The sequence below is a fragment of the Oncorhynchus keta genome, chromosome 17 (assembly GCF_023373465.1).
Source record: "Oncorhynchus keta strain PuntledgeMale-10-30-2019 chromosome 17, Oket_V2, whole genome shotgun sequence".
Lineage (NCBI taxonomy): Eukaryota > Metazoa > Chordata > Actinopteri > Salmoniformes > Salmonidae > Oncorhynchus > Oncorhynchus keta.
The window spans coordinates 20,976,887-20,992,235 of NC_068437.1; the positions used below are offsets into that span (position 1 = coordinate 20,976,887).

At 45.1% G+C, this 15,349-nt stretch overlaps 1 protein-coding gene across 1 annotated transcript in view; it reads left to right on the forward strand.

Moving 5' to 3' along the window:
- The first annotated feature begins 5,517 nt into the window (after nucleotides 1–5,517).
- The window catches only part of LOC118396623 (zinc finger CCCH domain-containing protein 18-like), a 34,885-nt gene continuing 25,053 nt past the window's right edge, over nucleotides 5,518–15,349 (forward strand). The window contains exons 1-2 of the mRNA XM_035790925.1: nucleotides 5,518–5,673; nucleotides 13,571–14,490. Coding sequence (XP_035646818.1) covers nucleotides 13,585–14,490 — 906 coding nt within the window. The 5' untranslated portion in view covers nucleotides 5,518–5,673; nucleotides 13,571–13,584. The remainder of the gene's footprint in view (nucleotides 5,674–13,570; nucleotides 14,491–15,349) is intronic.

Sequence of the window (15,349 nt, forward strand, 5' to 3'; positions counted from 1 at the left end):
TCGCGCCGTCCCAACCTTCGCTCTCTCTCCCCCGCTACTCTCTCCTCTTCCATCCTATCATCTCTTCCCTCTGCTCAAACCTTCTCCAACCTATCTCCTGATTCTGCCTCCTCAACCCTCCTCTCCTCCCTTTCTGCATCCTTTGACTCTCTATGTCCCCTATCCTCCAGGCCGGCTCGGTCCTCCCTCCCGCTCCGTGGCTCGACGACTCATTGCGAGCTCACAGAACAGGGCTCCGGGCAGCCGAGCGGAAATGGAGGAAAACTCGCCTCCCTGCGGACCTGGCATCCTTTCACTCCCTCCTCTCTACATTTTCCTCCTCTGTCTCTGCTGCTAAAGCCACTTTCTACCACTCTAAATTCCAAGCATCTGCCTCTAACCCTAGGAAGCTCTTTGCCACCTTCTCCTCCCTCCTGAATCCTCCTCCCCCTCCCCCTCCTCCCTCTCTGCAGATGACTTCGTCAACCATTTTGAAAAGAAGGTCGACGACATCCGATCCTCGTTTGCTAAGTCAAACGACACCGCTGGTTCTGCTCACACTGCCCTACCCTGTGCTCTGACCTCTTTCTCCCCTCTCTCTCCAGATGAAATCTCGCGTCTTGTGACGGCCGGCCGCCCAACAACCTGCCCGCTTGACCCTATCCCCTCCTCTCTTCTCCAGACCATTTCCGGAGACCTTCTCCCTTACCTCACCTCGCTCATCAACTCATCCCTGACCGCTGGCTACGTCCCTTCCGTCTTCAAGAGAGCGAGAGTTGCACCCCTTCTGAAAAAACCTACACTCGATCCCTCCGATGTCAACAACTACAGACCAGTATCCCTTCTTTCTTTTCTCTCCAAAACTCTTGAACGTGCCGTCCTTGGCCAGCTCTCCCGCTATCTCTCTCAGAATGACCTTCTTGATCCAAATCAGTCAGGTTTCAAGACTAGTCATTCAACTGAGACTGCTCTTCTCTGTATCACGGAGGCGCTCCGCACTGCTAAAGCTAACTCTCTCTCCTCTGCTCTCATCCTTCTAGACCTATCGACTGCCTTCGATACTGTGAACCATCAGATCCTCCTCTCCACCCTCTCCGAGTTGGGCATCTCCGGCGCGGCCCACGCTTGGATTGCGTCCTACCTGACAGGTCGCTCCTACCAGGTGGCGTGGCGAGAATCTGTCTCCTCACCACGCGCTCTCACCACTGGTGTCCCCCAGGGCTCTGTTCTAGGCCCTCTCCTATTCTCGCTATACACCAAGTCACTTGGCTCTGTCATAACCTCACATGGTCTCTCCTATCATTGCTATGCAGACGACACACAATTAATCTTCTCCTTTCCCCCTTCTGATGACCAGGTGGCGAATCGCATCTCTGCATGTCTGGCAGACATATCAGTGTGGATGACGGATCACCACCTCAAGCTGAACCTCGGCAAGACAGAGCTGCTCTTCCTCCCGGGGAAGGACTGCCCGTTCCATGATCTCGCCATCACGGTTGACAACTCCATTGTGTCCTCCTCCCAGAGCGCTAAGAACCTTGGCGTGATCCTGGACAACACCCTGTCGTTCTCAACTAACATCAAGGCGGTGGCCCGTTCCTGTAGGTTCATGCTCTACAACATCCGCAGAGTACGACCCTGCCTCACACAGGAAGCGGCGCAGTTCCTAATCCAGGCACTTGTCATCTCCCGTCTGGATTACTGCAACTTGCTGTTGGCTGGGCTCCCTGCCTGTGCCATTAAACCCCTACAACTCATCCAGAATGCCGCAGCCCGTCTGGTGTTCAACCTTCCCAAGTTCTCTCACGTCACCCCGCTCCTCCGCTCTCTCCACTGGCTTCCAGTTGAAGCTCGCATCCGCTACAAGACCATGGTGCTTGCCTACGGAGCTGTGAGGGGAACGGCACCTCAGTACCTCCAGGCTCTGATCAGGCCCTACACCCAAACAAGGACACTGCGTTCATCCACCTCTGGCCTGCTCGCCTCCCTACCACTGAGGAAGTACAGTTCCCGCTCAGCCCAGTCAAAACTGTTCGCTGCTCTGGCCCCCAATGGTGGAACAAACTCCCTCACGACGCCAGGACAGCGGAGTCAATCACCACCTTCCGGAGACACCTGAAACCCCACCTCTTTAAGGAATACCTAGGATAGGATAAAGTAATCCTTCTCACCCCCCTTAAAAGATTTAGATGCACTATTGTAAAGTGGCTGTTCCACTGGATGTCATAAGGTGAATGCACCAATTTGTAAGTCGCTCTGGATAAGAGCGTCTGCTAAATGACTTAAATGTAAATGTAAATCACCCCTGACAGAAAAAAAACACGACTCATCAGTGAAGAGCACTTATTACCAGTCCTGTCTGGTCCAGCGACGGTGGGTTTGTGCCCATAGGCGACGTTGGGTTTGTGCCCATAGGCGACGTTGTTGCCATTGATGTTTGGTGAGGACCTGCCTTACAACAGGCCTACAAGCCCTCAGTCCAGCCTCTCTCAGCCTATTGCGGACAGTCTGAGCACTGATGGAGGGATTGTGCATTCCTGGCGTAACTTCGGGCAGTTGTTGTTGCCATCCTGTACCTGTCCGACAGGTGTGATGTTCAGATGTACCGATCCTGTGCAGGTGTTGTTACACTTGGTCTGCCACTGTGAGGATAATCAGCTGTTCATCCTGTCTCCCTGTAGCGCTGTCTTTGGCGTCTCACAGTACGGGCATTGCAATTTATTGCCCTGGCCACATCTGCAGTCCTCATACCTCTTTGCAGCATGCCTATGGCACATTCACGCAGATGAGCAGGGACCCTGGGCATCTTTCTTTTGATGTTTTTCAGAGTCAGTAAAAAGGCCTCTTTCGTGTCCTAAGTTTTCATAACTGTGACCTTAATTGTCTACCGTCTGTAAGCTGTTTGTGTCATAACAACCGTTCCACAGGTGCATGTTCATTAATTGTTTATGTGTCATTGAACAAGCATTGGAAACAGTGTTTAAATTTTTTGCAATGAAGATCTGTGAAGTTATTTGGATTTTTACCAATTATCTTTGAAAGACAGGGTCCTGAAAAATAGTTTCTTTTTTTGCAGAGTTTATATATATTTGGACCTTTATTTAACTAGGCAAGTCAGTTAAGAACAAATTCTTATTGACTACCAAAAGGCAAAGGCCTCCTGCGGGGACGGGGGCCTGGGATTAAAAATAAATCAAATATAAATAGGACAAAACACACATCACAACAAGAGAGACAACACAACACTACATAAAGACACACCTAAGACAACAACATAGCAAGGCAGCAACACATGACAACACAGCATGGTAGCAACACAACATAACAACAATATGGTAGCAACACAACATGGTAGCAGCACAAAACAGGGTACAAAAAATATAGGGCACAGACAACAGCACAAAGGGCAAGGTAGAGGCAACAATACATCACACAAAGCAGCCACAACTGTCAGTAAGAGTGTCCACGATTGAGCCTTTGAATGAAGATATTGAGATAAAACTGTCCAGTTTGAGTGTTTGTAGCAGCTCGTTCTAGCTGCGGCAAATTTAAAAGAGGAGTGACCTAGGGATGTGTATGCTTTGGGGAACTTTAACAGAATGTAACTGGCAGAACGAGTGTTGTATGTGGAGGATGGGGGCTGCAGTAGATATCTCAGACATGGGGGAGTGAGGCCTTTTATAAATAAGCATCAACCAGTGGGTCTTGCGACGGTTATACAGAGATTACCCGTTTACAGAGGAGTATAGAGTGCAGTGATGTGTCCTATAAGGAGCATTGGTGGCAAATCTGATGGCCGAAAGGTAATGAACATCTAGCCACTCGAGAGCACTCTTACCTGCCGACCTATAAATTATGTTTCCGTAATCTGCAAAGGGCGGCAGGTAGCCTAGTGGTTAGAGTATTGGACTAGTAACCATGAGGTTGCAAGATCAAATCCCCAAGGTAAAAATCTGTTGTTCTGTCCCTGAACAAGGCAGTTAACCCACTGTTCCTAGGCTGTCATTGAAAATAAGAATTTGCTCTTAACTGACCTGCCTAGTTAAATAAAGATAAAATTATAGCTTGGGTAGGATAGTCATCTGAATCAGGGTTAGTTTGGCAGCTGGGGTAAAAGAGGAGTGAATATGATAGAAGAAACCAAGTCTAGATTTAACTTTGGCCTGCAGCTTTGATATGTGCTGAGAGAAGGACAGTGCACCGTCTAGCCATATTCCCACGTACTTGTATGAGGTGACTACATCAAGCTCTAAACCCTCAGAGGTAGAAATAACACCTGTGGGAGGAGGGGCATTCTTCTTACCAAACCACATTACCTTTGTTTTGGAGGTTTTCAGAACAAGGTTAAGGGTAGGGAAAGACTTAACCAAATATTAAAATAGGATATAGAAAGATAAACCAGATGAACAAATAGGTCAAAAATCTACTAACACCACCATCCTCGTAAAACAAGGTTAAACCACACGACCTTTGTTTTGGAGGTATTCAAAACAAGGTTAAGGGTAGAGAAAGCTTGTTGGACACTAAGAAAGCTTTGTTTTCCAGCTGTATCATCTGCATATAAATGGATAAGAGAGCTTCCTACTGCCTGAGCTATGTTGTGATGTAAATTGAGAAGAATGTGGGGCCTAGGATTGAGCCTTGGGGTACTTCCTTGGTGACAGGCAATGTCATTTACAAAATAGCCTCCAGCACTCTACTCAGCAAATTGGATGCGGTCTATCACAGTGCCATCCGTTTTGTCACCAAAGCCCCATATAGTACCCACCACTGCGACCTGTATGCTCTCGTTGGCTGGCCCTCGCTTCATATTCCTCATCAAACCCACTGTTTCCAGGTCATCTATAAGTCTTTGCTCGGTAAAGCCCCGCCTTATCTCAGCTCACTGGTCACCATAGCAGCACCCACCCGTAGCACGCGCTCCAGCAGGTATATTTCACTGGTCACCCCCAAAGCCAATTTCTCTGTTTGGCGCCTTTCCTTCCAGTTCTCTGCTGCCAATGACTGGAACGAATTGCAACAATCACTGAAGCTGGAGACTCATATCTCCCTCACTAACTAACTTTAAGCGTCAGCTGTCAGAGCAGATTATAGATTACTGCCTCTGTACATAGCCCATCTGTAAATATCCCATCCAACAACCTCATCCCCATACTGTTACTTATTTTTGTTGCTACTTTGCATTTATTGCCTTACCTCCCTTATCCTACTTCATTTGCATTCACTTGTATATAGACGTTTTCTATTGTATTATTGACTGTGCTTGTTTATCCCATGTGTAACTCTGTGTTGTTCTTTGTGTCGCACTGCTTTGCTTTATTTTGGCCAGGTCGCAGTTGTAAATGAGAACTTGTTCTCAACTAGCTTTAAATAAAGGTGAAATAAATTACAATTTTAAAAATCACTGCGGAGTGTTTTTTGTTTTAACGTTATTGAAGTCATGTTTAATATTGAGCGCACGGTGGCGCCAAAGGACAATAACGTTGCCCGTTTATGGCTTAAACTGACAGTGTCGTATTTTGATGACGTCACTGCAATGGCCGCTCTCACTGTATCGTGTAGGTTTTTTTTATTTCCTCCAGCATAGCAGATAAATAACCATACCATTATTTATTGTAGAGCCTCAGACAAAGAGGAAGAGAGACGGGGTTGTTCTTAACGCCGCCTGTCTTCAACGAGGTTCAGGTTGGAAAGGTGACTGAAAATATTTCAAGTTTATGTAGCTAACGTTACTGGTGTTTGTAGGGGGAGGGTTGCATTGTTAATTGAACAGACAAGCATGCTTCGATAGCAGACCAGAAAGTGCTATTTTGCATGTATAAAGTTGCTTTTCAGTTGCATTGGTTGGTTAAACCCTTTTAACGCATTGTGGCATCTTCTAAATACAAATCAGACGTTAGCCTCTTGTCTGGTATAGCCTCGCAGTTTTCGGGCCTGCTTCACCCGGTAACTAGCTAACGTTAGCATTGTTGTTGTAAGCTAACGAGACATCTTTTCGTCCTACTGCGCTGAAGTTGCCTCTTAATTTGCTTATATCTAGCTACGACATTGTTCTACTAAAAACACAGAGTCCCCCAGTTTTAATAAGAAAATTGTGTTGAAGGCAGCTATGATCACCTTCTCTAGTTGAAACACAACTAGTTAACGTTCGCTTACTTCGCTAGGTAATTTCCCAATAAAATGTGATTTGATATAAAATATCAATATGTAATCATCTCTGACAGACTTATTGACCGGCGTGAAGTTTACTATTCTCGAGATAAGGCGGATGCACTCGCTACATGCATGTATCTTATTGCGAACTTTGGGGCCATATGCAATCAGATTACGAGCTACAATTCGCGTTTTGACGTCTTCCATCGAGATGATTTCAATGAAATCACATTTTCTTGGTCACATACAGTACCAGTCAAGTTGACACCTACTCATTTAAGGGCTTTTATTTTTTACTACATTGTAGAAAAACTATGACATAACACATGGAATCATGTAGTAACCAAAAAAAGACTAATCAAAACATATTTTTGATTCTTGAAAGTAGCCATCCTTTGCCTTGACAGTTTTGCACACTCTTGGCATTCTCTCCACCATCTTTACCTGCAATGCTTTCCCAACGGTCTTGAATGAGTTCCCACATGCTGAGCACTTGTTGGCTACTTTTCCTTCACTCTGCTGTCCAACTCATCCCAAACCATCTCAATTGGGTTGAGGTTGTGTGATTGTGGAGACCAGGTCATCAGATGCATCACACTCCTTCTTGGTCAAATAGACCTTACACTGCCTGGGGGTGTAAAAACAAATGATAGTCCCACTAAGTGCAAACCAGATGGGATGGTGTATCACTGCAGAATTCTGTGGTAGCCATGCAGGTTCAGTGTGCCTTGATTTCAAAATAAATCACTGACAGTGTCACCAGCAAAGCACCACCACACCACCTCCATGCTTCACGGTGGGAACCACACATGTGAAGGTCACCAGTTCACCTGCTCTGCGTTTCACAAAGACACAGCGGTTGGAACCAAAAATCTGAACTTTGGACTCATCAGACCACTGGTCTTCTTAATATTGGTGTCCTTTAGTAATGGTATAATTTGACCATGAAGGCCTGATTCACACAGTCTCCTGTGAACAGTGGATGTTGAAAAGTGTCTGTTACTTGAACTTTGTGAATCATTTACTTGGGCTGCAATTCTTGAGGCTGGTAACTCTAATGAACTTACCTTCTTCAGCAGAGGTAACTCTGGGTCTTTATTTCCTGTGGCAGTCCTCATGAGCCAGTTTCATCATATTTCTTGATGGTTTTTGTGACTGCACTTGAAGAAACTTTCTTAAGTTCTTAAGAAGAAGAAACTTTTTAAAGTTCTTAATTTTTTTATATTGACTGACCTTCACGTCTTAAAATAAGTATGGACTGTTGTATCTCTTTGCTAATTTGAGCTGTTGCCATAATATGGACTTGGTCTTTTACCAAATAGGGCTCTCTTCTGTGTAGCACCCCAACTGATTGGATCAGATGCATTAAGAAGGAAAGAAATACCACAAATGAACTTCTAACAAGGCATTCCTGTTAATTGAAATGCATTCTAGGTGACTACCTCATGAAGCCTGTTGAGAGAATGCCAGGAGTGTGTAAAGCTGTCATAAAGGCAAAGGGTGGCTGCTTTGGTGAATGTCAAATATAACATACATTTTGGTTACTACATGATTCCATATGTGTTATTTCATAGTTTATTTCTTCACTATTATTCTACAATGTAGAAAATAGTATAATTAAATAAAAACCCTTGAATGAGTAGCTGTGTCCAAAATTTTGGCTGGTACTGTATGCTGAACAAAAATATAAACCCAGCATGAAAAAATGAATGATTTTACTGAGTTCATATAAGGAAATCAGTCAAGGTTCTGTTATAATCTCCACCCGGCACAGCCAGAAGAGGACTGGCCACTCATCATAGCCTGGTTCCTCTAGGTTTCTTCCTAGGTTTTGGCCTTTCTAGGGAGTTTTTCCTAGCCACCGTGCTTCTTCACCTGCATTGCTTGCTGTTTGGGGTTTTAGGCTGGGTTTCTGTACAGCACTTTGAGATATCAGATGATGTAAGAAGGGCTATATAAATTGATTTGAATTTAACTAAATTCATTAGGCCCTAATCTATGGATTTCACATAACTGGGCAGGGGCGCAGTCATGGGAGGACAACTGACAAACATATGGGCCTAGCTCCCAAGTGGGTGGGCCTATGCCAACCTATGGCTGTGCCTAGTTTCATCAGCTGTCCGGATGGTTGGTCTCAGTTGATCCCACAGGTGAAGAAGCTGGATGTGGAGGTCCTGGGCTGGTGTGGTTACACGTGGTCTCGATTTTGAGGCCTGGTTGGACATATTGCCAAATTCTCTAAAATGATGTTGCTTTATGTTTGAGAAATTAACATTCTATTCTCTGGCAAAAGCTCTGATGGACATTCCTGCAGTCAACATGCCAGTTGCACACTCCCTCAAATTGAGACATCTTTAGCATTGTGTTGTGTGACGACAAACTGCACATTTTATAGTGTCCTTTTCTTGTCCCCGGCACAAGGTGCACCTGTGTAATGATTTTTGATATGCCACACCTGTCAGGTGGATGGATTATCTTGGAAAAGGAGAAATTCTCACTAACTGAGTAAACACATTTTTGCACAAAATTGGAGTGAAATATGGAACATTTCTGTGATCTTTTATTTCAGCTCATGAAACATGGGACCAACACTTTACATGTTGCATTTATATATTTTTCTCTGTATATTTATCAGATGTTATTGCAGGTGTATCAAAATGCTTGTGATCCTAGCTCCAACGTTGCAGTAATATCTGACGATACACACTAATGTAAAATATTGGAATTTAGAAGTATTAGGAAGCGCAATGTCGGAGTCAAGACTATGTATATGTACAGTTGAAGTCGGAAGTTTACATACACCTTAGCCAATTACATTTAAACTCAGTTTTTCACAATTCCTGACATTTAATCCTCGTAAAAATTCCCAGTTTTAGGTCATTTAGGATCACCTCTTTATTGTAAGAATGTCAGAAGAATAGTAGAGAGAAGGATTTATTTCAGGTTTGATTTCTTTCATCACATTCCCAGTGGGTCAGAAGTTTACATACACTCAATTAGTACTTGGTAGCATTGCCTTTAAATTGATTAATTGGGCCAAACATTTCAGGTAGCCTTCCACAAGCTTCCCACAATAAGTTGGGTGAATTGTGGCCCATTCCTCCTGACAGAGCTGGTGTAACCGAGTCAGGTTGGTAGGCCTCCTCGCTCTCACACGCTTTGTCAGTTCTGCCCACAAATTTTCTATGAGATTAAGGTCAGGGCTTTGTGATGGCCACTCCAATACCTTGCTTTGTTGTCCTTGAGCCAATTTTCCACGACTTAGGAAGTATGCTTGGGGTCATTGTCCATTTGTAAGACTCATTTGCGACCAAGTTTTAACTTCCTGACTGATGTCTTGAGATGTTGCTTCAATATGTCCACATAATCTTCCTTCCTCATGACGCCATCTATTTTGTGAAGTGCACCAGTCCCTCCTGCAGCAAAGCACCCCCACAACATGATGCTGCCATCCCTGTGCTTCACATTTGGGATGGTGTTCTTCGGCTTGCAAGCATCCACCTTTTTCCTCCAAACATAACGATGGTCATTATGGCCAAACAGTTCTATTTTTGTTTCATCAGACCAGAGGACATTTCTCCAAAAAGTATGATCTTTGCCACCATGTGCAGTTGCAAACCGTAGTCTGTCTTTATGGCGGTTTTGGAGCAGTAGCGTCTTCCATGCTGAGCGGCCTTTCAGGTTATGTCGATATAGGACTTGTTTTACTGTGGATATATATACTTTTGTACCTGCTTCCTACAGCATCTTCACAAGGTCCTTTTCAGTTCTGGGAACGCATCTCCTTCCTGAGCAGTATGATGTCTGCGTGAGTCCATGGTGTTCATACTTGCGTACTATTGTTTGTACAGATGAACATGGTACCTTCATGCATTTGGAAATTGCTCCCAAGGATGAACCAGACTTGTGAAGGTCTCAAACTTTTTTTCTGAGGTCTTGGCTGATTTCTTTTGATTTTCCCATGATGTCAAGCAAAGATGCCCCGAGTTTGAAGGAAGGCCTTGAAATACATCCACAGGTACACCTCCAATTGACTCAAATTATGTCAATTAGCCTGTCAGAAGCTTCTAAAGCCATGACATCCTTTTCTGGAATTTTCCAAGCTGTTTATTGGCACAGTCAACTTAGTGGATGTAAACTTCTAACCCACTGGAATTGTGATACAGTGAATTATAAGTGAAATCGTCTGTATGTAAACAATTTTTGGAAAAATGACTTGTCATACACAAAGTAGATGTCTTAACCGACTTGCCAAAACTTTGTTTTGTTAACAAGAAATGTGTGGAGTGGTTGAAAAACGAGTTTTAATGACTCCAACATAAGTGTATGTAAACTTCCGACTTGGTAAGAAGTATAGACATTATGGACAGTATATGAATATAATATGTAGTATATCTGAAGAGTGGTATATGTACAGCAGTATTTATACAGTGCATTCGGGAATGTATTCAGACCCCTTCCCTTTTTCCAAAACCAAGCCACGAGGTCGAAGGAATTGTCTGTAGAGCTCTGAGACATGATTGTATTGAGGCACAGATCTGGGGAAGGGTAGCAAAAAATGTCTGCGGCATTGAAGGTCCCCAAGAACACAGTGGCCTCCATCATTCTTAAATGGAAGAAGTTTGGAACCACCAAGACTCTTCCTAGAGCTGGCCAAACTGAGCAACCGGGTTTGACCAAGCACCCGATGGTCACTCTGACAGAGCTCTAGAGTTCCTCTGTGGAGATGGGAGAACCTACCAGAAGGACAACCATCTCGGCAGCACTCCACCAATCAGGCCTTTATGGTAGAGTTGCCAAACAGATGCCACTCCTCAGTAAACGTTACATGACAGCCCGCTTAGAGTTTGCGAAAAAAGGCACCTAAAGGACTCTCAGATCCTCTGGTCTTATGAAACCAAGATTCAACTCTTTAGCCTGAATGCCAAGCATCACATCTGGAGGACACCGGTCACCATCCCTACGGTGAAGCATGGTGGTGGCAGCATCATGCTTTGAGGATCTTTTTCAGCGGCAGGGACTGGGAGACTAGTCAGGATCGAGGAAAATATGAATTGAGTGAATTAAAGCTCCAGAGCGCTCAGACTGGGACTCAGACTGGGACTAATGTTCACCTTCCAACAGGGCAACGACCCGAAGAACACAGCCTAGACAATGCAGGAGTGACTTCGGGGCAAGTCTCTAGATGGCCCAGACAGAGCCTGGGCATGAACCCAATCTAACGTTTCTGAAGAGACCTGAAAATAGCTGTGCAGCAACTCTCCTCATCCAACCTGACAGAGCTTGAGAGGATCTGCAGAGAAGAATGGGAGAAACTCCCCAAATACAAGTGTGCCAAGCTTGTGTCATACCCAAGAAGACTCAATGCTGTAATCGCTGCCAAAGGTTCTTCAACATGGTACCGAGTAAAGAGTCTGAATGCTTATGTAAATGTGATATTTCAGTTTATTTGTAATAATTTAGCAAAATGTCTAAAAACCCATTTTTGCTTTGTCATTATTGTGTATTGTGTGTAGATCGATGAGGGGGGAAAAGATTTAATCAATTTTAGAATAAGGCCATAAGGTAACAAAATGGGAAAAGTCAAGGAGGTCTGAATACTTTCCGAATGCACTGTATAGGATAGACCTTGACTAGAATACAGTACATACTTATGAAGTGGGTAAAACAGTGTGTAAACATTATTAAAGTGACCAGTATTCCATTACGATGTACATAGGGCAGCAGCCTCTAATGTGCATGGTAGAGTAACTGGGTGCTAGCTGGCTAGTGACAGTGACTAAAGTTCAGGGCAGGGTACTGAGTGGAGGCTGGCTAGTGGTGACTATTTAACAGTCCGATGGCCTTGAGGTTTAGTTGTTTTTCATCCTCTCGATCCCAGCTTTGATGCACCTGTACTGGCCTTCTGCATGGTACTGAGGTAAACAGGCTGTGGCTTGGGTGGCTTAAGTCCTTGATGATCTTCTTGGACTTCCTTTGACACCGGGTGCTGTGGAGAGCAATGTTCCCCCGGTGATGCGTTGTGCAGACCATGTGATAAAGCCTGACAGAATGCCCTCAATGGCGCATCTGTAAAAGTTTGATGGTTTTAGGGGCCATGCTGAATTTATACAGCCTCAGGTTGATGAGGTGCTGTTGTGCCTTCTTTACCCACACTGTCTGTTTTGGGTGGACCATTTCAGATTGTCAGTGACGTGTATGTCGAGGAACTTTAAGCTTTTCAATTCATCCACTTCGGCTCATCGATGTGGTTGGGGGCATGCTCCCTCTTCTGTCTCCTGAAATCCATGATCAGCTCCTTTGTTTTGTTGATGTTGAGGGAGAGGTTATTTTCTTGGCACCACTTTGCCAGGGCCCTCACCGTCTCCCTGTAGGCTGTCTCGTCGTCGTTGGTAATCAGGCATACCACTATTATTGTCTGCAAACTTGATGATTGAGTTGGAGGCGTGCATGGCCACGCAGTCATGGGTGGACAGGGAGTACAGGAGGGAGCTGAGCACACATCCTTGTGCGGACCCTGTGGTGAAGATCAGTGGAGTGGAGATGTTGTTTCCTACCTTCCCCACTTGGTGGTCTGTCAGGAAGTACAGGGCCCGGTTGCACAGGGTGTGGTTGAGACCCAGGGCCCCAAGCTTGATGATGAGTTTGTTAGGGTAACATGGTGTTGAAGGCTGAGCTGTAGTCTATGAACAGCATTCTTACATAGGTATTCCGCTTGTCCAGATGGGAGAGGGCTGGGTGCAGTGTGATGATGATTGCGTTATCTGTGGATCTGTTGGGGCGGTCTGCAAATTCCAGTGGGTCTAGGGTGTCGTAAGGTGGAGGTGATATGATCCTTAACTAGCCTCTCAAAGCACTTCATGATGATAGAAGTGAGTGCTACGGAGCAATAGTAATTTACTTCAGTTATTTTGCTTTCTTGGGAACAGGAACAATGGTGGTCATCTTAAAGCAAGTGCAGACAACAGACTTGGATCGGGATTGAATATGTCTGTAAGCCTTGCGAGGGTTAACACGCTTAAATGTTTTACTAATGTCGGCCACGGAGAACGAGAGCTCACAGTCCACGGGAGCGTTGGTGGCCCGTGTTGGCGTCACTGTGTTTTCCTCGAAGCAGGCAAAGAAGGTGTTTAGGTTGTCCGGGAGAAAGACATTGGCGTCCACGACGTGGCTGGTTTCCCTTTATAATCTGTGATTGTCTGGAGTCCTTGCCACAAATGTCTCGTATCTGAGCTGTTGAATTGCGACTCCACATGACTGTTTGTACTCAACCATTTTCCCGGTCACCTTGCTGTGGTTAAATGCGGTGGTTCACGCTTTCAGTTTATTTTGGCAATTATCTGTATATTGCCTAGAGACATTGTCTTTGTGTATTAAACCAAATGTATCTATTTTATTGACAGACAATTGTATAAGTAAATTCTTTCTTCTGTTTTAGTGGATCATTCTCCAATGGACACCCCTGAGAGTCCCACCCAGTCTCCTGAAAGCCCCAACCAATCACCCCAATCCCCAGAGGAAGAGAGGGCAATTTCTGACAGTGAGTTCCTGGCATCCCCCGAGGAGGAGGAGGAGGACAGGCTGCTCTCTGACAGTGAGCTGCTGAATGATGAAGACAACGGTGGTTTAGATGAAGAGGGTGGTGAAGGTGGGGACTCTGAGCTGGATGATGACGAAGATGGGGGGGTAGTTCAGGAGCGTATCTCTGACCCAGAGGATGATGAAGCTGATGGGGAAGGTGGAAGGGATAGGCATACTATTCTAGAACAGGAGCAGGAGGAGTCAGTGGGGATGGTGATGATGGGACAGGAGCGACAGGAAAGCCAATCAGATGAGGAGGAGGACCGGATCAGCCAAACTCCTAAGTCCCCTGATTCTGAGCCAGAGCAGGAGAGGTCATCCCCTTTAGCTGAGGAGATGTCCAGCCATGAGAAGGAAGATGAGAGTGGGGAACCGTCTGTGAAGCTGGCAGTGGAGACGGCAGAAGTAGATGATGAAGAAGAGGAAGAGAGACTGAGGAGGAGGAGGGTGGTGGTGAATCAGATGAAGGAGGAGTTGTCGTCTGTGTCCAGAGAGCTTGACGAGCATGAGCTGGACTATGACGAGGAGGTTCCTGAGGAGCCCAATGTTCTAGCGCCTGAAGAAGATGACGAGGTAGAGAAAGGACCCAGAGAAGGGGATGAGAAAGAGGACAAGAGCGTCAAAAAGAAAGAGAAGATACCAATCCTTCCTCCATCCCCAAAAGACGGTCCACCTAAGAAGCCTGAAGAGTCCAGGGCTCAGGACAGAGGAAGGAGAGATTCCTTTCGTGACAAAAAGGACGAGGATGATGGAGAGATTGATGAGGGAGAAATAGATGTAAGTAATGTGATTTATATGCTCTCTTCAATCTGCATTATACTTTTAATCAAGAAACTGATTTCTTTGAGTATGCAGGACTACTCACACTGAGATATGGGAAGGAAGCAAAACAGGAGAACAGATCAAGTACAGAACTGCAAAGTCAGAACTGGGGCTGTTGCAGTGACCATATTACCGTCACACCAACAGGCATGTATGTGTATTGACCACAGTCAAATTCCACATGACCGTTGAGTCACGATAATCTCCTATGCACTCTGTACATGAATGGCACTGATGCGTTGGGACTACACAACTCGCTAATGACCGTCAGGCCGCTAATGACTTGATACGCAGTGCACTATTGTCCCTCTAATCCAGCGTTTCCCAAACTCTGTCCTCTGGAATTTAGTTTTTTTGCCCAAACACTACACAACTGATTCAAATGATCAAAGCTTGAGGATTAGTTGATTATTTGAATCAGCTGGGTAGTGTTTGGGCAAAAAACAAAACGTGCACCCCTTGGGGTCCCGAGGACCGAATTTGAGGAACCCTGCTCTAACCACTCTGACATCAACGCAAATACACTGGAAAATCACATCAAACACTCATCATCAAAACAGTATTGTGCTTTTAAAACTCACTGTGATTGATCAACTTGAAAATAGAAGTTCAAAAACAGGTTGAAACTAAGTGAAAAACATGTTCGTTGTGGATCTTGTTTTAAAGCCAAACAAGGAAATGGACAGCACTTTCTAAGGGGATGATTCATTAAAAGCAATTGACGTGGCATGTAGTACGCCTATAGGCATATTAGAGCTTATGCATACGCCTATATATGATCACGCCTGGGGGAAAAGTCTGAATTAATGTAATG